Consider the following 23,416-nt stretch of genomic DNA (forward strand, 5'->3'; position numbering starts at 1 on the left):
CTACTCTATAGACATTCTGTTTACACTGCACATCTGGCAAAGTTATGACAGTGGAATGGGACCAATTCCAAGGGAATTCCCAATCAGGGAAACAGTTATATGTAATTAAATTCATGCCAGTTTTCTGAAAGGGATAGCATTTGAAATATTAGATGTGCAGGTCTGTTTAAGTATTCTTCATCCTACATCGTCCCTTTTCCCATTACATTTATTAAAGGAGGCTGGTCAACTACATCAAAGGCTACAGTCGGGGCAGGGAGGGATAAAGCATCACCATTATACAGAAACCACAGCCGGGATTTCCCGGCCCTGCCTTGGGTGGGACCGGAAAATCCTGGCCCACATCTAAGGCCCGAGAGAAGGTGCAGCAAAGGTTAACAAAATTGATTATGGGTTGAGGGGATTATCCTTTGAGCAGAGGCTTAAAAAGACTGGGCCTGTGCTCCCTGGAGGTTAGAAGAATGAGAGATGATCTCATTGAAGCATATGATGTTTTTAAGAAGCTTGGCAGAGTAGATGCTTGGGAGGATGTTTTTCTTGGCTAGGGTGTCTGGAACATTGGGCCACAGTCTCAGAACACGGGGTCAGCCGTTGAGGATTGCGATGGGGAGAGATTCCTTGCTGAAGTGGTTATGAAGCTTTGGAATTTTCCGCCACAGGAAGTTCTGGATGCTTCGTTGTGGAGTATATTCCGTGTGAAGATCAGCAGATTTTCGGGGCCAGGATTTTACGTTCTTTGAGCCGGGGGGCATCCGACCCCGACAGAGCGTGAGATCACGTGAGAGGACGTCAAGGCGCGTGTCCAGGTGTCATCGCGCACTCATGCAATATTTCTCTTGGCAGGTGCGCGCGGCAGTCTGAAGCACGCCTGCCAACAATTAAGCGGGCAATTAAGCCCATTGAGGAGTCAATTGAAAGTGATTTTACGTGGCACATCCACTTCTAAGGCTGGCGGATGGGCCAATCGGCCTGGCGGGCCTAACGCTTTTGCTACAACTTTGATCAAGGGCGGGATGAAATGTCCGGGGTGGAAATATAACAAAAGAAGACGTCTGGTGACCGGGGGTTTTCGAGTTCTGCTGTCAGGTGCTTGCTTGGATGTGCTGCATAGACGACACAGTTTGCTGCATTTTTTTTTCCCTTTGCGTTTAACCTGTCCAGGTCCGCAGCAGCTGTTTGCCTTCGGGGAGTTCGTCGGAAGCGCCCACCCGCACCCTCGCTTTTCTCAGCACCTGCCCTCTTCCCGCTGCACCCCTCCTCCTCCACAGCAGCGCTGGGCCTTTCTCTGTACCCAGTCATGGGCCAGCCGGTAGCGAAATTGCGTTCGTTTGGGGGGCCGATCGCGGCTGGAAGCGCGTTTCATGTCCGCTCCCGGGCCAGTAAATCGCGCGCGCCGGACGAGCGCAAGATTCGGGCCTAAATAAATGGAGGGATATGGGGATAGCTGTGGGAAGCTGAAGCTGAGGCAGAAGATCAGCTATGACCTTAATAAATAACGGAGCAGGTTCGAGGGGCCATATTGTTCCCTCCTGCTCCTATTTCTTATGGTATTGGTGTTCTTTATGTTGTTTGTGGCTTTCAGCCAAAAAAGTGGGCCTAAATTTTCAGCTTGGCGGGTGGGCCCGGGAGCGCCGACCGTGATTTCACGCTGGCTGGCCAGTTAACGGCTAGCCAGCGTGAAGCGTGTGCCGAAAAGCTCAGCGCTGCCTGGGTGGGGGGGGCGGGGGGATGGGGCGGAGGGGGCGGGAGGAGGGTGGGCGATGACGTCAACGCAGGTGTAGGCGAACGCTGACAGAAAGCTCCCCGAAGGTTGAGAGCTTCCTCAGGGAGCCGAAGACCCGAAACCCCTGGAAATAACGATTTTAAAATCAGGAAAAAAAAATGTCCAATGCATCACAATCAGGCACCTGAACATGCGGATTATAAAGATGCTGTCCGTGGATTTCGATTTTTATTTTATTTGATAACGGAAACCTCTTCCCTCCCTTGGATGAGGTTTGCTGGAAAATGTAAAGTCCGCCCGGCCGATTCGCCCGTCCGCCAACTGTGAGGTTAGACGGGCTACGTAAAATGACAGACAATTGCACCATTAATGAGCGTAATTGCCCTCTTAATTGTGGGTGGGTGGTCTTCCAACTTTTGCACGCGCTTGCTGACTGAATTATCGCCTGAACGCAGGATGACGTCGGGACGCTCGCCCGCTGTCATCTCGCGCGATTTCACGCCCGATCAGTGTAAAATTCAGCTGGTGGCGATCGAATGGATTGCATTGAATTCTGTAAACTTGCGATTACTCTTTTGCTATTTATTTGCTTAACAGAATAATTCCCACTCACAAAGTATCGCTTTCAATAAAATAGCACAAAATGAATGGAGAAATTAAGACTTTTTAATTATTTTTACGTAAGTTCTTTACCATGATACATTGGTGCTTGTATAAAGTACAAATTCTTACACCCACGATATGTACGATTATTTCAATCATGTAGCTCTATGATAAAATAGCAAAAGCAATAAAAGTGATAAAAGTGTTTTTGTGGTATGTTGTTCTTAACTTGTTAATATCAACATTGTAATGCCCTTATTGAGACATGAAGCTGAAGGGGATACACATGACTCACCCCCATGGCAACATCAGAGAAAGAGTAAAATGTAGACATTGATAAAAGTGTAAGCAGGATAATTTCCTGCCTAATTTCATACAAGCGGTTACAATGAAAGGCTTTGCATCAAATCACATTCGTGAATCAATAACACATTATTATCTTGCTAACTCGACCAATATAAATTTTATCTAAACCATTCTGCATGCTCCTTCTTGCCTCTTTCTCTTTACTGTCAAAATCAAGTCTCATTAAGTTGTGCCCCACTAATTCATTCTTTCCCAGAGTCGCGGGGAACGGTGTAATTCCTCACTTCCCACAACCATTCTTTTCTCTTCCAAGCCGGCATCATGCAGTGACTATTGTCCTGATCCCACTCACTCTTATCCAACCTATTCAACTCTGCCGCTGGCCTTTCAGTGTGGGACTCGACTATTTGTTTCTCAGTTGATAACAAAAACTGTGTGATATGTTTTTGTTTTATGCAAAGGTGCTAAGCAGAGCCTGGGCATGTGGCTGAGATAGGGAACTCAGTGGAGCAGAGAGAATTGAACTTTCATTCCTCCGCCCCCTACTCTGGGATAGTTCAATCGGGTTCTGCGACAATCTCAGAGACAGACGTTCTTAGCTTCAGGTCTTGTGCTCGGACTTTCATCCTTTCAGATTGGAGGAGTGTTATGTTGAAGACTTTGAGGAGAAAACAGGAAAATGCAGTGAGTGAACAGTGTTCGTTCCCCTGTTGTGATACCTCTTGGCTATTCAACAATGGAAGCCGTAAACCTGAGCACAATCCAAACTGTATATAAACTCATACTAAGTCTCATTCACTCCCCAGTCCTGCGATCGTTGACCTATGTTGCCTTGCAACCAGCAAGGCCCTGATTTTAAAAACCCTCATCCTTATTTTCAGATCCCTTCATGATGCTGTGCTTCCCTATCTCTGTAACCTCACCCAGCTCTTACAAAGCTCTGAAAACTCTCCTTTCTGTCCGCTTGCATGCACCTGATTTTAATCACTCCAGCCTTCAGCTGCCTCAGTCCAAAGCTCTGGAATTCCCTTCCCAAACCTCTCCACCTCTCTATCTCTCTACTCCTTTAAGAGGCTCCTTAAAATCTACCGGTTTGACAATGATTTTAGTTACCTGCTCTGATGTCCACAAATGTGACGTGGTATCAAATGTTGTTTGATACCACTCCTATGTGTCGGCTTCTGGGTGTTTTATTGTGTTAAAGGTGCCATATAAATCCAAGTTGTTATTCTTGTAAATAGTGACAAATCAAGACAGATTATCTGCTTGGGAGAGAACAAACAGCAGATGTAGCCCCTTTCTCTCATGCCAATATCGCACTGGTGTGCTGAACCGTGATACGGTCTGTAATCCCTTTCTAATAAATTACAGTCGCTGTGCAAAACTGGCTCACATGGAAAAAATGCCTTAGTGAATATTAGCGGGGAACAATGAAAAAAAAAATCTTTTTGTGTCAATGGAAACATTTTCCTTTCCGCCAGATATTACCAGGTGCTTGGGGTGAGCCTGAAAGCATGGCAAATAACTCCATCCAAAAAGGACGGCTTTATTTGAAATGGATCTTGGTGACTCTCCCAAACTCTCAGTAGAGGCTCCAAACGCCTTGCTCTGGGACCTTGTCGTGGTTGGGATACCCAACCCAGCGAGAGTAGCCTAGCCAGTAATGGTCGACCACGTGGCTAATTCTGGAGCTCTGAAACTGCAGCGTGTACCCCGTGGTGCTGCTGATCTTAAGGATGGGAGTAAAGTGAGAGCTTCATCAGCAGCAGCAGTTTCAGGCTTCCAGACAACCCCCTTCAAATGAAAGCAGAAATTTTGAGACAGTTCAGCACTATTAAAGACTCTATGAGGCACAAACTAAAGGCGTTCAGAATACCTTCGGTTATGATCCAGCCATGCTGCAAAAGAAGTCTGAAAGTAAAATGGCTGCCAACCCTTCTGAACAAGCTGTCCCTTTGCTCAAATCTAGTTGGTTGAAGAGTGTGACATCAATCTTGGACCAACGAACGGCAGCTTGCTGAGGAGTGTCTCTCTGAAGCGGTCACCCAGCATGAAATAGAAAATAGGATTTATGGCGGAGCTGAGGTAGGCAATGGGCCTCGTGACAGCATAGCCAGCCTTTATGCTCTTGTACGTGGCACACATGGGTCGCATTTTGTCCATTCTGGAAGCAATGCGAACATTGCGCATAATATGGTAAGGAGAAAAAAGTACCAAGAAAATGACTAATGCCAATATCACAAGCCGATGGGGCTTTTGAAGGCTAATAGTCCTGCGACGTTGGGAGCTTATGTCCCTTAAGCTCTTTGCTGTTCTGATGGAGCAGAAACCCATAATGCAGAGCGGGAGGACAAAGTCAACAAGGGTGAGGAACATGCTGTAAAGCAGACTGTCTCTGGCATTCCCTGAGCTGGCGTAATCGACACATACAATAGTTTGTTCGTCATTATCTGTGATGTTCTTGGGACCAATGAAAGTGAACATGGGTATCAGCTCCACAGTGACAAAGATCCACAAAAGGAAGCAGATGATGGTAGCTGTCCGCTTTTCCTGGAACCAGTGGAGCTTTGTTGGGTTTTTCACTAGCAAATATCGATCAACACTGATACAGGTCAGGTAGAGAACACTCAAGTAAAGGTTACAATTGAGGAAATACCGAGTGAACTTACAACTCAACTCGCTGTAGAACCACTCACTGTCATTTGCATACTGGACCACAAACGTTGGAAGTGTGCAAATAAAAAAGAGATCTGTGATGGAAAGGCAGAAGAGATAGATGTTACTGCACTTCCATTTCTTCAGGCAGAAGATGTAACCAGTTATCACAGTGACATTCCCTACTAATCCCAGCATGAACTCAATGGAATACATTGTTGTGAGGTAGTACTTTTCCACGTAGGAATTAATAGTTGTGCAATTCTTGCTCTTATCCTAGAAATTAAAAACAAGTAAGAGTTAGCTGAAAGAGGGACATAAAGGCACATGACTAAAACACATTGGAGAACTGAAGCAAAAGGTAGCAGCCTTGGTCAATGGGCAGTGAGCTGTAGTCTGAGACTCCTAGTACAGGACTGACAGAATGCTGAACTATCCATGGACAATGTGGCAGCCAATTTGTGCATATGAAGGCCTCATAATTAGCAGTGCAATAATGACCAAGAATTATTTTTAATGATGTTGGTTGAGGGATAACTATTAGCTAGGACACTGGGGAAAACTCCTCTGCTACTCTTCATGATTCAGCCATGGGATCTTCTACATCCACAGGGCAGAAGGGAGCCTCGGTTTAATGGCACACTCATAAAAAATTAAAAAGTTATTCAAGTGCTCATATAATACCAGACAACATGATCTTCAGGTTTAGGTTGTGATCCTCAGTTAGTCTACAGTTCCAGTTCCATACCTAACATAGGCCAGAATTTTCTGCTCTTATTGACAGTGAGCATGTTTGGCGGCGAGAGCGGACAATATGGCGAGAAGGCCAAAAATGGGTTTTCCGCCGTTGTGAAACCAGTTTGCGATTGTCCACTCGACCCATCAATGGCGGGCCCTGTTTCCTGCCAGCGCACGTTGGCAACCTAATTTCAATACTTTAGCATCTCATTATAATCCTGCTCGCCAGAATCACCTCCCCCCCACCATCAATGATGGATCATCTGGGCACACTTGGCAATGTGTTCATAACTTTACATAAGCGACATGCACCTGGCGAAAGTTCAGGACTTCGCGGTTTGTTTGCCTACCTTGCTTTGGGCAGCACCCGTGATCATCAGCGCCAGGCTTCACAGGCAGCACCACATCACCTTTAGGGGGGCTCATGGGCAGGTCTCTACCTACCTTACCAACCGTAAAGTGGGGGTGGCTTTTCAATGGCTGCAGGGCCAGAGCTTGCTTGGGGGAGGGGGGGAAGTGGCTTCAGGTAAAGGAAGAGGCTGCAGGGAGAGGGCTGTACTGAGGAAGGGGGGGGGTATCCCAGGGTGTGTGTGGGGGCACATGCTGATCAGTGCAATTGGCCTCAAGATGGTTTGGGCTGAGGAGGCAGCCTCCAGAGGAGATGAGGTGAGATGGAGATGGGAGGGTATGTGTGAGAGAGTGAGTGGCGATGTTCCTTGAGCTGGCCGTGAGTGAGATGCCAGTGAACGTGTGATGGGCTTGTGAGTGAGTAAGTTTGGAGTGATGAGATGGCTGCCTTAACCTGGCAGCACGGATGAAACCGTTCATCCTCTTTCTGCACTGGGTAGCCAACCTCTTCCGTGCAGCATTGGCACTGACCACCACTGCCACTGCCTCCCAAGCCGGAGTGGTGAGATTGCTGAACCTCCTGTGGCCAGAACGGGGGTGGAGGACATCACAGCTGGCCCCCAAAAGGCATTCCAGTGATGGGTCACTGAGTCCTTCTTGGTTTTCAGAGCCATGTCTTCACCGGAGCAGTCCTGGGCTGCGAGCATTGAGAACTGTGTGTGCGGCTGCAGTTTAGACATGGCACCCGGAGTGAGGAAACTGAGGTATCGGCGTGGCGGGCGATTCAGAGGCCGCCCGCCAGTGAGACAGTGTGTTTCCTGTGGCTGCATAATTAATGAGGCAGGAAGCTGATGATACAACACGAAAACCCACAGTTGCTGCCGACAGGTAAAACGTCTTTTCTCACACCCGCTACTGCACTTAGTGCAACTCTGGGACAATTCTGCCCAGTTTTATCAATTGTCAGTATAGGACAATGGAACCTAGGCTGATCAGTGAAATTAACACAGTTGTGGGGCATTCCTCTTGCATGTTCTAATGAAGAAAGTGACCTGTTTATTTGAACCTGCTTGTGTTGGGGATGTTCTTCAGAAGATGTTGGGGCTGACAATCTGTGAGACCTCCAGTGCACTTCAGTTGCAGCTCTGCTAGGAATGTGCAGTAAAGACCAGAAATTGATGAGGGCCCTACTGATAACATTGCTCCACAATTGCCGGCCGTGCTTTTTGCTATCTAGGCTAGCAAGCTCTGGAATTCGCTCCTTAAACCACTCTACTTTTCTGTCTCCCCCTCCTTTTTGATGACCTCTTTGCCCAAATGTTTAGTCAATGGTCCTGATATTTTCTAACGTGGCTCGATGTCAGCTATTGTTTGATAATGCTGCTGTGAAAACCCTTGGGGATTTTACTATGCCAAAGGTGCTATATAAATGCAAGTTGCTTTTGTTACTGTTGATTTCACAGAAGCTCAACTTACCCTGACAAAGCCAGTGCTGTAAAAGGAAGGGGGTGGGATTCCCAATCCTTGGATTTCTTACGTCGCTGGACTCAAAGGGGCCAGGTGAATAATTGGTGTGGTACAAGGTCACTAAGTGGGACAGATGGGTCCCATAAACTGAACAATAAAGGGCCATTGCCAGGAATGGCTCTGGTAGACCCCCTCCGCCTATTAGCTTTTTCATTCTTTTACATGATGTTGTCATCGCTGTCTAGGTCAGCATTTATTGTCCATCCCTTATTGCCCTTGAGAAGGTGGTGGTCAGCTGCCTTCTTGAACTGCTGCAGTCCATGTGGTGTAGGGACACCCATGGTGTTGTTAGGGAGGGAGTTCCAGGATTTCAACCCAGCAACACTGAAGGAACGGGGATATATTTCCAAGTCAGGATGGTGTGTGGCTTGTGGGGGTGGGTACTTGCAGGTGGTGGTGTTCCCATCTATCTGCTGTCCCTGTCCTTCTAGATGGCAGAAGTCATGGGTTTGGAAGATGCTGTCGAAGAAGCTTTGGTGAGTTGCTGCAGTGCACCTTTTAGATGGTACTCGCTACTGCCACTGTGTGTCAATGGTGGAGGGAGTGAACGTGGAAGGTGGTGGATGGGGTCTCAACCAAGCGGGCTGCTTTGTCCTGGATGGTGTCAAGCTTCTTGGGTGTTTTTGGAGCTGCACTCATCCAGGCAAGTGGGGAATATTCCATCACACCCCTGCCTTGCAGATAGTGGACAGGCTTTGGGGAGTCAGGAGGTGAGTTAATCGCCGCAGGATTCCTAGCCTCCGACCTGCTCTTGTAACCACAGTAATATAAAGAAACATAGGGGCATAGGACTCAGGAGCAGAAGTAAGCCATTTTTTCTTTTGATTCTGCTCCATGATTGGATAAGAACATGGTTGAGCTGGCTGTGATCTCAACTCCACCTTCCTGTCTGATCCCCCATAACCCTTGACTCCCTTGTCTATCAAAAATCTAACATAGCCTTCAGCCTCCACTATTTTCTGGGGAAGAAGATTCCACAAACTAATGACCCTCTAAGAGAAAAAAAAACTCCTCACATCCCTCTTAAAATGGAGGCCCCTCATTCTTGAATGGTGCCCCCTGGTTCTCACCCTCCCCACTAAGAGGAGGCATCCTCCAGTTATCCAGTCTACCAGATCCCCTCAGGATGTTATATGTTTCAATAAGCTCATCTCTCAACCTTCTGAATTCCACTGGGTATAGGCCCAACTTGTTCAACCTTTCTTCATAAGATAAGGCTTTCACCCCCCGGAAAGAGCCAAGTCAACCTTCTCTGAACTGCTTCTTGTATCCTTTTTCAAATAAGGAGACCAAAACAGTACATAATACTCCAGATGTGACTTAAGGCTGGTTCTTAAATTCAGTCCAATCTCCTGACTTCTCATTAACCTTCACGGGACCCTTTCAATTTGATGCTACCCTTTACTTCCTTATTTAGCCACAGATGATGCATCCTCCTCAAAGAGCCTTTCTTTCTCACTGGGATAAATGTTCGCTTAAATGTCTGCCACGCATCTCTACTGTCCTACCTTTTAATCTAGTTTCCCAGTTCAATTTAGCCAACTCTGCCTTCATATACTTATAATTACCTTTAGGTTTAAGACTTGAGTCTTTAACCCGCACTTCTCACCTTCAAACTCAATGTGAAATTCTATCATACTAATGTTGCTGTCACCTAGAGGCTCCTTTACTATGAGGCTATTTATTAATCCTGTCTCATTGCATGATACCAGGTCCAGAATAGCCTGTTCCATGGTTGGCTCTAGAACATACTGCTCTAAGAACCTTTCCTGAATACACTCAATGAACTCATTTTCCAGGCTACCTTTGCCAATAGGATTTACCCAATCTATATGAAGAATATAGTCATCCATGATTATTGCATTACCTTTCTTATATGCCCCATTTATTTCTTCCTGTATACTCTGTCCTACTGCATGACTGCTATTAGGGCCCTATAAACAGCTCCAACAAGTGACCTCTTACATTTCCTATTTCTTATCTGTACCCAAATTGATTCTACATCCTGCGTTTTCAAGCTAAGATCATCTCACATGACTGTATTAATGTCATCCTTAATTAACAGAGCTAACCCACTACCTTTACCCAGATTCCTGTAATTCCAAAATTTCAAATACCCTTCAATATCCAGGTCAGCCTTGGCACCTTTCAACCATATCTCTGTAATGGCAATCAGGTCATACATGTTATGTGATAACAATTCATCCATTTTGTTATGAATGCTATGTGCATTCAGGTACAGGGCCCTTAACTCTGTCTTTTTACCATTTTTGCAATCTCTGGCCTTATCTGTTGGTCCACCGTAAGCTTGTACACTCTGTGCCTTCTTGCCACACTCTGGTTAACATTACCCAAATCTCTGCCCTGCCCCCTTACCTTGTTGTTTCCTTTGATTTATTACATCTCATCTCACATGATCTCTTCCCCCAACTATTTAGTTTAAAGCCGTCTCTACCACCCTAGATAAACGACTCGCCAGAACAGTGGTCCCAGCACGTTTCAGGTGCTCCCACTTTCCCGGTGCTGGTGTCAGTGCCCCATCAACTGAAACCCACTTCTCCCCACACCAATCTTTGAGCCGCACATTCATCTCTCTAATCTTATTTACCCATTGCCAATTTTCTCATGGTTGCTCAGAGATTATTATCTTTGAGGTTCTGCTTTTTAATTTAGCTGCTAGTTTTTCATACTCCCTCAGCAGAATCACTTTCCTAGTTCCATCTATGTCATTGGTACCGATGTGGACCATAACAACTGGAAACTCCACCTCCAGCTGCAAATTCCTCTCCAGCCCTGAGCAGATGTCCTGAACCCTGGCAACAGACAGGCAACACAGCCGTCTGGACTCTCACTCTAGGCTGCAGGGAGCTGCATCTATCCCATTAACTATATTGTCCCCTACAACCGCTACATTCCTATTTACTCCCCCTGCTCGAATGGCTTCCTGTACCACGACCCTAGCTTAAGGGGTATGATTGCCTTCCAAACAAAGTGCCCAAGTAACATTCCTCCTTCCCTGATGTACTGCAGGGCATCCGTAGCTTGACCTCTACCTCGTCAACTCTAAGCTGAAGTTCCTCGTAGTTGCAGACACTTATTGCAGATGTAGTTGTTGTGGATCACACTGATGTCTATCAGCTCCCACATAGTACAACTGCAGTACATCACCTGCTTACTGCCCTTATTATGTTTTAATTAGCTGTTTAATTCATTATTTAATTCATTAATTTTTAAAATTTATTTTAATTAATGACTCTACCCACCAACCACTTACATCACTAATTTAAACCTTAGTAATACTAATGAACCTTACCACTTATAAGGGAGATAGCTGAGGGTTAAAAATGAAAATTTAACTTTTTTCTAATTGTCCAGCTATTTACACACAAACCCTAAAAACAGTAATTCACCAACCAATGAATGTGTGGCTTTCCTGTAATGTAATTATTAGATTTTTCTTTCACTCCAAACCCGAACAATCCCCATCCACCAATACTCTCCTCTGTCTGGCTGAACTTGTTCTCACACTGAACAATTTCTCCTTTAACTCCTCTCACTTCCTCCAAATAAAAGGTGTGGCTACGGGTACCCGCATGGGCCCCAGCTATGCCTGTCTCTTTATGGGGTATGTGGAACATTCCTTGTTCCAGTCCTACTCCGGCCCCCTCCCACAACTCTTTCTCCGGTACATCGATGATTCGGTGCTGCTTCATGCTCTCGTCGGGACCTGGAAAAATTTATTAATTTTGCTTCCAATCTCCACCCCTCCATCATTTTCACATGGTCCATCTCTGACACTTCCCTTCCCTTCCTTGACCTCTCTGCCTCAATTTCTGGTGATAGACTGTCCACCAATATCCATTACAAGCCCACCGACTCCCACAGCTACCTCGACTACAGCTCCTCACACCCCGCTTCCTGTAAGGACTCCATCCCATTCTCTCAGTTCCTTCGCCTCCGTCGCATCTGTTCTGATGATGCTACCTTCAAAAACAGTTCCTCTGACATGTCCTCCTTCTTCCTTAACCGAGGTTTTCCACCCACGGTGGTTGACAGGGCCCTCAACCATGTCCGGCCCATCTCCCGCGCATCCGCCCTCATGTCTTCTCCTCCCTCCCAGAACCATGATAGGGTCCCCCTTGTCCTCACTTATCACCCCACCAGCCTCCGCATTCAAAGGATCCTCCACCATTTCTGCCAACTCCAGCATGATGCCACCACCAAACACATCTTCCCTTCACCCCCCCTGACGGCATTCCGTAGGGATCGTTCCCTCCGGGACACCCTGGTCCACTCCTCCATCACCCCCTACACCTCAACTCCCTCCCACGCCACCTTCCCATGCAACCGCAGAAGGTGCAACACCTGCCCCTTCACTTCCTCTCTCCTCACCGTCCAAGGGCCCAAACACTCCTTTCAAGTGAAGCAGCATTTCACTTGCATTTCCCCCAACTTAGTCTACTGTATTCGTTGCTCCCAATGTGGTTTCCTCTACATTGGAGAGACAAAACGCAGACTGGGTGACCGCTTTGCAGAACACCTTCGGTCTGTCCGCAAGCACGACCCAGACCTCCTTGTCGCTTGCCATTTTAACACTCCACCCTGCTCTCTTGCCCACATATCTGCCCTTGGCTTGCTGCATTGTTCCAGTGAAGCTCAACGCAAACTGGAGGAACAGCACCTCATCTTCCGACTAGGCACTTTACAGCCTTCCAGACTGAATATTGAATTCAACAACTTTAGATCTTGAATTCCCTCCTCCATCCCCACCCCCTTTCCGTTTCTTCCACCTCCCTTTTGTTTTTTCCAATAATTTATATAGATTTTTCTTTTCCCACCTATTTCCATTATTATTAAATGTATTCCACCAATGGTTTATTTCACCCCACCCCCACTAGAGCTACCTTGCTTGTCCTGCTCTCCAATCTTAATTAGCACATTCTTTTAGATAATATCACCACCTTCAACACCTCTTTGTCCTTTTGTCTGTGACATCTTTTGGTTATCTCTCCTATCACTGCTTGCTTGTCCCAACAACCTTCCCCTCCCCCCTTTCTCCACCCCCCCCCCACCCCCCTTCTCCCCCACCTCCCCCTCCAGCCTTAAACCAGCTTATATTTCACCCCTTTCCTATTTCTACTTAGTTCTGTTGAAGGGTCATGAGCACTTGAAACGTCAACTGTGCTCTTCTCTGCCGATGCTGCCAGACCTGCTGAGTTTTTCCAGGTATTTCTGTTTTTGTTTTGGATATCCAGCATCCGCAGACTTTTGTTTTTATTTAAATATATTCAGTCTTGGAGCATCGATAACTCTCTGGGGTAAAGAATCCCAAAGACTCAGAACCCTTTGAGTGAAGTAATTTCTCCTCATCTCAGTCCTAAATGATTGGCCCCTTTTCATGAGACTGTGTCCCCGTGTTTTAGACTCCCCAACTGGTGGGAACAATCTCTCAGCATCTAGAATAAAGAACCAAGAACAAAGAAAAGTACAGCACAGGAACAGGCCCTTCGGCCCTCCGAGCCTGCGCCGATCATATTGCCCATCAACTAAAACATTTTGCACTTCCGGGGTCCGTATCCCTCTATTCCCATCCTATTCATGTATTTGTCAAGCTGCCTCTTAAACACCACTATTGTACCTGCTTCCACCACCTCCTCTGGCAGCGAATTCCAGACACTCATTACCCTCTGCGTAAAAAACTTGCCCCGCACATCTCCTCTATAGTTTTCTCCTCTCACCTTAAATCTCTGTCTCCTGGTAATTGACTCTTCCACCCTGGGAAAAAGCTTCTGACTATCTACTCTGTCCATGCCACTCATAATTTTGTAAACTTCTATCAAGTCGCCCCTCAATCTCTGTCGCTCTAGTGAGAACAATCCAAGTTTCTCCAACCTCTCCTCATAGCTAATAACCTCCAGACCAGGCAGCATCCTGGTAAACCTCCTCTGCACCCTCTCCAATGCCTCCATATCCTTCTGATAATATGGTGACCAGAATTGCACACAATATTCCAAGTGTGGCCTAACCAAGGTTCTATACAGCTGCAGCATGACTTCCCAGTTTTTATACTCAATGCCCCTGCCAATGAAGGCAAGCATGCCATATGCCTTCCTGACTACCTTATCCACCTCCGTTGCCACTTTCAGTGACCTGTGGACCTGTACACCCAGATCCCTCTGCCCGTCGATGCACTTAAGGGTTCTGCCATTTACTGTATAATTCCTGCCTGTATTAGACCTTCCAAAATGCATTACCTCGCATTTGTCCGGATTAAACTCCATCTGCCATTTCTCCGCGCAAGTCTCCAACCGATCTATATCCCGTTGTATCCTTTGACAATCCTCTTCACTATCTGCAACTCCTCCAACCTTAGTGTCGTCTGCACACTTACTAATTAACCCAGTTACATTTTCCTCCTAATCATTTATGTATATTACAAACAGCGAAGGTCCCAGCACTGATCCCTGCGGAACTCCACTAGTCACAGCTCTCCATTCAGAAAAGCACCCTCCACTGCTACCCTCTGTCTTCTATGACCAAGCCAATTCTGTATCCATCCTGTCAGCTCACCTCTGATCCCATGCGACTTTACCTTCTGTATCAGTCTGCCATGAGGGACCTTGTCAAAGGCCTTACTGAAATACATGTATATAACATCCACTGCCCTTCCATCGTCGATCATCTTTGTCACTTCCTCAAAAAACTCGATCAAGTTAGTGAGACACGACCTCCCCTTCACAAAACCATGCTGCCTCTCACTAATACCCCCATTTGCTTCCAAATGGTAGTAAATCCTGTCACGAAGAATCTTCTCCAATAATTTCCCTACCACTGACGTAAGGCTCACTGGCCTGTAATTTCCTGGATTATCCCTGCTAGCCTTCTTAAACAATGGAACAACATTGGCCATCCTCCAGTCCTCTGGGACCTCACCCATAGCCAGTGAGGATACAAAGATTTCTATGAAGGCCCCAGCAATCTCCTCCCTTGCCTCCCTCAGTACTCTGGGGTAGATCCCATCTGGCCCTGGGGACATATCCACCTTAATATTCCTCAAGACGCCTAACACCTCTTTTTTGATCTCAACATGATCCAGGCTATCTACACACTCTTCCCTAGACAAATTGACTGCTAAGTCCTTCTCTTTGGTGAATACTGATGAGAAGTATTCATTTAGTATCTCTCCCATTTCTTCTGGCTCCACACACAGATTCCCACCTCTGTCCCTGAGTGGGCCTACCCTTTCCCTGGCTACCCTCTTGCTTTTTACATATGTATAAAAGGCCTTGGGATTTTCCTTAATCCTGGTTGCCAGTGATTTTTCATGACCCCTTTTAGCCCTCCTGACTCCTTGCTTAAGTTTCTTCCTACTTTGTTTGTATTCTCCACGGGCTTCATCTGTTCCCAGCCTTCTAGCCCTTACAAATGCTTCCCTTTCCTTTTTGACTAATCTCACAATATCCTCCGTTATCCAAGGTTCCTGAAACTTGCCATGCTTATCCTTCATCCTAGCAGGAACATGCCGGTCCTGAATTCTTATCAATTGACGTTTGAAAGCCCCCCCACATGTCAGTTGTTGATTTGCCCTCAAACATCTGCCTCCAGTCTAGATTCCTCAGTTCCTGCCTAATATTGTTATAATTAGCCTTCCCCCAATTAAGCACCTTAACCCGAGGACTCCTGTTATCCTTATCCACCAGTACCTTGAAACTTACTGAATTATGGTCACTTTTCCCGAAATGCTCTCCTACCCTATCAAGCTCCCTCAGAATTTTATAGGTTCCAATTAGATCGCCTCTCATTCTTCTAAATTCCAGAGAATGTAAGCCCAATTTACTTAGTCTCTCATCATAGGATAATCCCTTCATCCCAGGGGCCAAAGAACCTTCGCTGTACTGCCTCCAGTGCAAGTTTGAAATGTATCCCAGGCTGTCGAGTGAGGCAAGGGAGAAGATAGCAGGGGCACTGGCAATAATTTTCAATACCTCTCTGGCCATAGGAGAGGTGCCAGAGGACTGGAGGACAACCAACGTGGTACCATTATTCAAGAAGGGAGAAAGGGATAAACCAGGGAATTACAGGCCAGTCAGTCTAAACTCAGTGGTGGGAAAACTATTGGAAACAATTCTGAGAGACAGAATTAATCTACACTTGGAGAGGCAGGGATTAATCAAGGACAGTCAACATGGTTTTGTTAAGGGGAGGTCATGGCTGACCAATTTTATTGAATTTTTTGAGGGGGAGACCAGGTGTGTAGATGAGGGCAGTGCAATTGATATAGTCTACTTGGACTTCAACAAGGCTTTTGATAAGGTCCCGTGTGGTACACTGATAACGGAGGTAAGAGCCCATAGGATCCAAGGCAATTTGGCAAATTGGATCCAGAATTGGCTAAATGGCAGGAAGCAGAGGTTGATGGTCGAGGGGTGTTTTTGTGACTGGATGCCTGTGTCCAGTGGGGCTCCACAGGGATCAGTGTTGGGTCCCTTGTTGTTTGTGGTATATATAAACGATTTAGACTTGAATGTAGGAGGGTTGGTCAGTAAGTTCACGGATGACACGAAAATTGGTGGGGTGGTAAATAGTGAGGAGGATAGCCTTGGATTACAGGAGGATATAGACGGGCTGGTCAGATGGACTAATCAGTGGCAAATGGAAATTAATCTGGATAAGTGTGAGGTGATGCACTTGGGCAGGACTAACAAGGCACAGGAATACACGATGAATGGTAGGACTCTGGGAAGTACCGAGGATCAGAGGGACCTTGGTGTGCATGTCCACCAGTCCCTTAAGGTAGCGGGACAGGTGGATAAGGTGGTTAAGAAGGCGAATGGGATACTTGCCTTTATTAGCCGAGGCACAGAATATAAGAGCAGGGAGGTTATCCTGGAACTGTATAAAACACTGGTTAGGCCATAGCTAGAATATTGCGTGCAGTTCTGGAATCTGCATTATAGGAAGGATGTGATTGCACTAGAGAGAATGCAGAGGAGATTTACCAGGGTGTTGCCTGGGCTGGAGAGTTTTAGTTATGAGGCAAGATTGGATAGACTGGGATTATTTTCCCTGGAGCAGAAGAGATTGAGGGGGGGACATGATTGAGCTGTATAAAATTATGAGAGGCACAGATAGGGTAGACAGAAAGGAACTCTTCCCCTTGGTGGAGGGATCAATAACCAGGGGGCATAGATTTAAGGTAAGGGGCAGGAGGTTTAGAGGGGATTTGAGGAAGAATTTTTTTTCACCCAGAGGATGGTGGGAATCTGGAACTCACTGCCTGAAAGGGTGGCAGAGGCAGAAATTCTCATAATATTTAAGAAGTATTTGGATGTGCACTTGCGATGCCATGGCATACAAGGCTGTGGGCCTAGTGCTGGGAAATTGGATTAGAATAGTTAGGTACTTGTTTGATTGGCGCAGACTCGATGGGCCGAAGGGCCTTTTTCTGTGCTGTAGACCTCTATGACTCTATGACTCCATATCCTTTCTTTAAATGTGGAGACCAAAACCGCACACAGTATTCCTTGTAATAAAGGCCAACATGCCATTTGCCTTCCTAATTGCTCACTGCATCTGCACACTAACTTTCTGTGATCCTTGTACAAGCACACCCAAGTCTCTTTGAACACCAGCACTTACAAGTTTCACACCTTTTCGATCAGTCATGTTGTAACTGAGTGGCGGTACAGGTTCAAAAAGCAGGTTCCCATCCCGATATGTCAATGGTTTAATCTATCAGTGATGTCTAGGGGATGTAGAGAGCTGCTGAGATGTCCATGTGATGTGATACCCCTATAAAAATCAGCCTGCAGAAAATTAAGCAACCAACTTCTGCTTTTCACAGGTCAGGAATGTTCTGTTGCACGAATGTATATTTTACAATCTCTGACTAAAACTTACCCATTCCCAGGTCCTGGGACACTAAAACCTTCCCTTTTTGAATGTTCACAAATGACTCTAGCATATTCTGGAGTTCACTGAATCCTACCCCGCCCCCAACCTCTTCCCCCTTCCCCGTCTCAATGCTTTAAGATCCTGTCCCCTTTTCCCAACTTTTAAAAATTCATTTAAGAGATGTGGGCGTCGCAGACTGGGCCAGCATTTATTGCCCATCCCTAATTGCCCTCGAGAAGGTGGTAGTGAGCTGCCTTCTTGATCTGCTGCAGTCCATGTGGTGTAGGTACTCGCACACTGCTGTTACGGAGGGAGTTCCAGGATTTTGACCCAGTGACAGTGAAGGAATGGTGATTTAGTTCCAAGTCAGGATGGCGAGTGGCTTGGGGCGAGGGGAGCTTCCAGATGGCAGTGTTCCCATATATCTGCTGCCCTTGTCCTTCTAGATGGTAGCGGTTGTGGGTTTGGAAGGTGCTGTCTAAGGAGACTTGGTGAGTTCCTGCAGTGCATCTTGTAGATGGCACACACTGCTGCTACTGTGCATTGGTGGTGGTGGGAGTGAATGTTTATGGAAGGGGGGCTAATCAAGTGGGCTGCTTTGTCCTGGACAGTGTCAAGCTTCTTGAATGTTGTGGGCTCTGCACTCATCCAGGCAAGTGGAAAGTATTCCATTTTCCAGTTCCCTCTCCCTGTGGCCCCAGAACAATTATTCTTATGACCTTCTTTGTTCTTCCTGTTGCTGATGGACTTGCAATCCACACCAAGCAGTCTTATAGTGGGTGTTTCATTTGAGATTGTCAGAGATGACATTGCAGAACAATTTGCTTCCTCTGGTCTCCTGGATAATATTTATCCCTCAGTAAACTGAAGTCGAATATTTGATCATTATCATATTGCTGTTTGTTGGACATTGCTGTGTGCACATTGGCTGACTCATTTCCTATGTTGCAACAGTGACTAAACTTCAAAAATACTAAGTTTTTTTATTGGGGTTATCGAATTTACACATTACTTGACCATGTTAATTCTCAGCATTAGGCAATCCACGTATTAAAAATATTGGTGTAGACAAATCGTTTTGCTGTAAAGCAAATAGTGGACGTATTCCACTCGATAGAGTTTGCAGGACTGATGTCTCCATTGATAATTATTTCAAACAAGTTAAGTTTTTGATTTTAAAAATTGAAAAGCCTGTAAATGCTGGAAATCTACAATACTTAATACGCAATAATGCAATAACGGGCTTTTTGAGAAGTAGTAACTCAATTAATATCCTTTCTTCCTTTAGAGCCTTATGTGTATTTTTTGTTTTTGTACATTTCCCCCTGAGCCTTGCCTTACCATTTTTACATTTAAATTACTGAAAGTTGCAAGATGGTCAAACATATTAAAAGTAGATGTGACAACAATTCTGCACCAACAATATTAAATCCCAGCCGCGTATTCACTATACCCCCTGACCTTCCCCTCTCCGATGCTGAACGTTCAGTGCTCAGCAAAGGACTTAGTTTCATACCCTTACGCCCTCATCTCAATGAATTTCGGGCTCGGCATGATGCTGAACTCTTCTTCCGCCGTCTTCGTCTCCGTGCTCACTTCTTTGGGCAGGAGTCCTCTCCCCGTTCAACGGATCCTTTTACCCACCTCCAATATTCTCCCTCCACTTGGACCCCTCCCTCTGGATTCTTACCTTCTCTTGATCTTTTCATTGAGAACTGTCGGCGTGACATTGGTCGTCTCAATTTCTCTGCTCCTCTCACCCATTCTAATCTGTCTCTCTCTGAACTCACTGCACTCCGTTCTCTCAGGTCCAACCCCAACATTGTCATCAAACCCGCTGACAAGGGTGGTACTGTTGTTGTCTGGCGCATTGACCTCTACCTCGCGGAGGCTGAGCGTCAACTCGCAGACGTTTCCTCCTACCTCTCCCTGGACCATGACCCCACCACAGAACATCAAGCCATTGTTTCCAGGACTGTCACTGACCTCATCTCCTCTGGAGATCTTCCTCCCACAGCTTCCAACTTGATAGTCGCCCAACCTCGGACGGCCCGCTTCTACCTCCTACCCAAAATCCACAAACAGAACTGTCCTGGCAGACCGATCGTGTCAGCCTGTTCCTGCCCCACGGAACTCATTTCTCGTTATCTTGACTCCCTTCTCTCTCCCCTTGTCCAGTCCCTTCCCACCTACATCCGTGATTCCTCTGACACCTTACGTCACATCAACAATTTCCAGTTCCCTGGCCCCAACCGCTTCCTCTTCACCATGGATGTCCAATCCCTCTACACCTCCATCCCCCACCAGGATGGTCTGAGGGCCCTTAGCTTCTTCCTTGAACAGAGGCCCCAACAATCCCCATCCACCACTACTCTCCTCCGTCTGGCTGAACTTGTTCTCACGCTGAACAATTTCTCCTTTAACTCCTCTCACTTCCTCCAAATAAAAGGTGTGGCTATGGGTACCCGCATGGGCCCCAGCTATGCCTGTCTCTTTATGGGGTATGTGGAACATTCCTTGTTCCAGTCCTACTCCGGCCCCCTCCCACAACTCTTTCTCCGGTACATCGATGATTACTTCGGTGCTGCTTCATGCTCTCGTCGGGACCTGGAAAAATTTATTAATTTTGCTTCCAATCTCCACCCCTCCATCATCTTCACATGGTCCATCTCTGACACTTCTCTTCCCTTCCTTGACCTCTCTGTCTCAATTTCTGATGATAGACTGTCCACCAATATCCATTACAAGCCTACCGACTCCCACAGCTACCTCGACTACAGCTCCTCACACCCCGCTTCCTGTAAAGACTCCATCCCATTCTCTCAGTTCCTTCGCCTCCGTCGCATCTGTTCTGATGATGCTACCTTCAAAAACAGCTCCTCTGACATGTCCTCCTTCTTCCTTAACCGAGGTTTTCCATCCACGGTCGTTGACAGGGCCCTCAACCGTGTCCGGCCCATATCCCGCGCATCCTCCCTCACGCCTTCTCCTCCTTCCCAGAAACATGATAGGGTCCCCCTTGTCCTCACTTATCACCCCACCAGCCTCCGCATTCAAAGGATCATCCTCCGCCATTTCCGCCAACTCCAGCATGATGCCACCACCAAACACATCTTCCCTTCACCCCCCTTGACGGCATTCCGTAGGGATCGTTCCCTCCGGGACACCCTGGTCCACTCCTCCATCACCCCCTACTCCTCAACCCCCACTTATGGCACCTCCCCATGCCCACGCAGAAGATGCAACACCTGCCCCTTCACTTCCTCTCTCCTCACCGTCCAAGGGCCCAAACACTCCTTTCAAGTGAAGCAGCATTTCACTTGCATTTCCCCTAACTTAGTCTACTGCATTCGTTGCTCCCAATGCGGTCTCCTCTACATTGGAGAGACCAAACGCAAACTGGGCGACCGTTTTGCGGAACACCTGCGGTCTGTCCGCAAGAAAGACCCAAACCTCCCTGTCGCTTGCCATTTTAACACTCCACCCTGTTCTCTTGCCCACATGTCTGTCCTTGGCTTGCTGCATTGTTCCAGTGAAGCCCAACGCAAACTGGAGGAACAGCACCTCATCTTCCGACTAGGCACTTTACAGCCTTCTGGGCTGAATATTGAATTCAACAACTTTAGATCTTAAACTCCCCTCCCCCCATCCCCACCCCGTTTCTTTTCCCCCCCCCCACCCGCCTTTTTTTTCAATAATTTATATAGATTCTTCTTTCCCCACCTATTTCCATTATTTTTAAATCTAAAACTAAAACCTTTAGTCTTTCCACCCCACCCCCACTAGAGCTGTACTTTGAATATCCTGTCTTGCATTCTTAATTAGCACTTTTCTCAGACAAAGACCACCACCTTCAACACCTCTTTGACCCTTTTGTCCCTGACATCTTTTGATTATCTGCTCACACCACACCCTCAATGTGTCTCTTCCCCCCCCACCCACCTTAAACCAATTTATATTTCTCCCTTGTTGAAACTATGCTTCAGTTCTGCTGAAGGGCCATGAGGGCTCGAAACGTTGACTGATTTCTTCTCCACCGATGCTGCCAGACTTGCTGAGTTTTTCCAGGTAATTCTGTTTTTGTAATATTAAATACATTGCTGCCTGAAAAAGGCTAAGGCTTTTGATTCTGAGCATTAATTGAGTTTTCAGCCAGAGATGGTTGTAAGAAGACTGAGATTGGTCTGAACTAATAATCTAGGGGGAAAATTAAATTTAAAGATTTTAAATTTAAAAATGAAAAGCAGGCATCAGTGAAAGTGATTCTGAAGCTGCCAAATTGTCACAAACTGGTCCGTCAAAGACCTTTAGGGAAGGAAACCTGCCGTCCTTACCCTATCCAGTTTACAGACCCACTCAAACTCCTAACTGACACCTGAAGGGGCTTGGCAAACCACTCAATCAGGGAAACTAGAGACGGGCCATAAATGCTGGCCTCACCAGCAATGCCCATATTCTGAGGATATGTTTTAAAAACCAATTGCTCTTAAAACTGACCTAGGAGCGCAGAGCACTTGAGGGAAGATAGACCAGGGGATTGGGGTGAAACATCAGAGCATAAAACTTGCTCGAGTAATTATTTCAGCAAGATTGCATAATTCTGCTTTAACTATTGTACGTTTCTAGCTGAGAATGAGGTAGCTCTTGAATCATCTACCTAAAATGACCCAGTCAATTGGTGGATTTTAATAGATAGACATTTGTGGGACCAGTTATGCTGGATTGTACAGCCTATTGCTGGCCCTATAATTCTCCTGCACCCCCATAAAAACATTTCAAATCTACCTTTCCTCAGGTGCCGTAACAAAGCGGAGATCCCCAAAAAGAGGAAACAGAAGAATGCACTTACCATAACTCTGACTTGAAGGTCTGTGGCTCTGGGAATTGCCAGACTAACATGTGCTTCCTTTGATTGACACAGTTCTGCAATAACTGTGCTAATGCTGAGCGACCCACAGGTACCCACAGCACATAAACAGCATCAGGCTTTTATCTATTTGCGTCAAGGGCTTTTGATTTGAAGAGTATATTTAGCCAATCAAAACCTATACTCACATTGCCCCTCCTCCAATATGAGGTTGAGAGCTATGAGGAAGAAGCGAAGGGTTTTAAAGTTGTTTTGTAAAGAAAGGAGAGCTAAACTATGTGAAAGGTAGATAGTAGCACAATGGAAGTTTCAGGCCTTTCAGCCCATCTATCCCACCTAGCTACAATATTACCATGGAGCATTTGGAAAACTTTGAATCACAAAGATTGACAAGAACCTGTTTTCTTTTTTGAAACCAGGTAAGGTTTCTTGCTCTTGGATAGGAAATAAATTTAAAGGTGTTTAACCGAGAGACAATGGTAGAGGTAGGAAGAACAGGGATAAGAAGAAAGAACTTGCATTCACATAGCACCTTTTACAACCTCAAACTGCTGAACTCTTAAAATCATTCACTTGAGGTTATCTACCCACTCTGCCAAGCCCATTAACAGTTCAGAAACTGCTGAAGTGCAGCTATTGTTGTAATGTCAGAAACACAGCAGGAATAGCAATGTGATAATGACCAGATACTGGCCAAAATCTTACACTCACTGCACGGGCGCGCAGTGATCCCGATTGTTTGTGAAATGGGGCAC

General features: G+C 46.3%; 1 protein-coding gene across 2 annotated transcripts; it reads right to left on the reverse strand.

The window, feature by feature from the left end:
* Positions 1–2,369: 2,369 nt before the first annotated feature.
* LOC144693998 (succinate receptor 1-like) lies at positions 2,370–22,765 on the reverse strand. 2 transcript variants are annotated; one of them, XM_078564285.1, is made up of 3 exons: positions 22,644–22,765; positions 5,520–5,563; positions 2,370–5,382 (listed from the first exon to the last, which is right to left on the reverse strand). In XM_078564285.1, the coding sequence occupies exons 1-3, from the start codon at positions 22,691–22,693 to the stop codon at positions 4,598–4,600; spliced, it is 879 nt and encodes a 292-aa protein (XP_078420411.1). In that variant the 5' UTR covers positions 22,694–22,765; the 3' UTR covers positions 2,370–4,597. The 2 variants fall into 2 exon arrangements, with proteins under 2 accessions (XP_078420411.1, XP_078420410.1); XM_078564284.1 differs by having other exon boundaries at positions 2,370–5,563.
* Positions 22,766–23,416: the final 651 nt, after the last annotated feature.

Source organism: Cetorhinus maximus, chromosome 19, assembly GCF_964194155.1.
Source record: "Cetorhinus maximus chromosome 19, sCetMax3.hap1.1, whole genome shotgun sequence".
Taxonomy (NCBI): domain Eukaryota; kingdom Metazoa; phylum Chordata; class Chondrichthyes; order Lamniformes; family Cetorhinidae; genus Cetorhinus; species Cetorhinus maximus.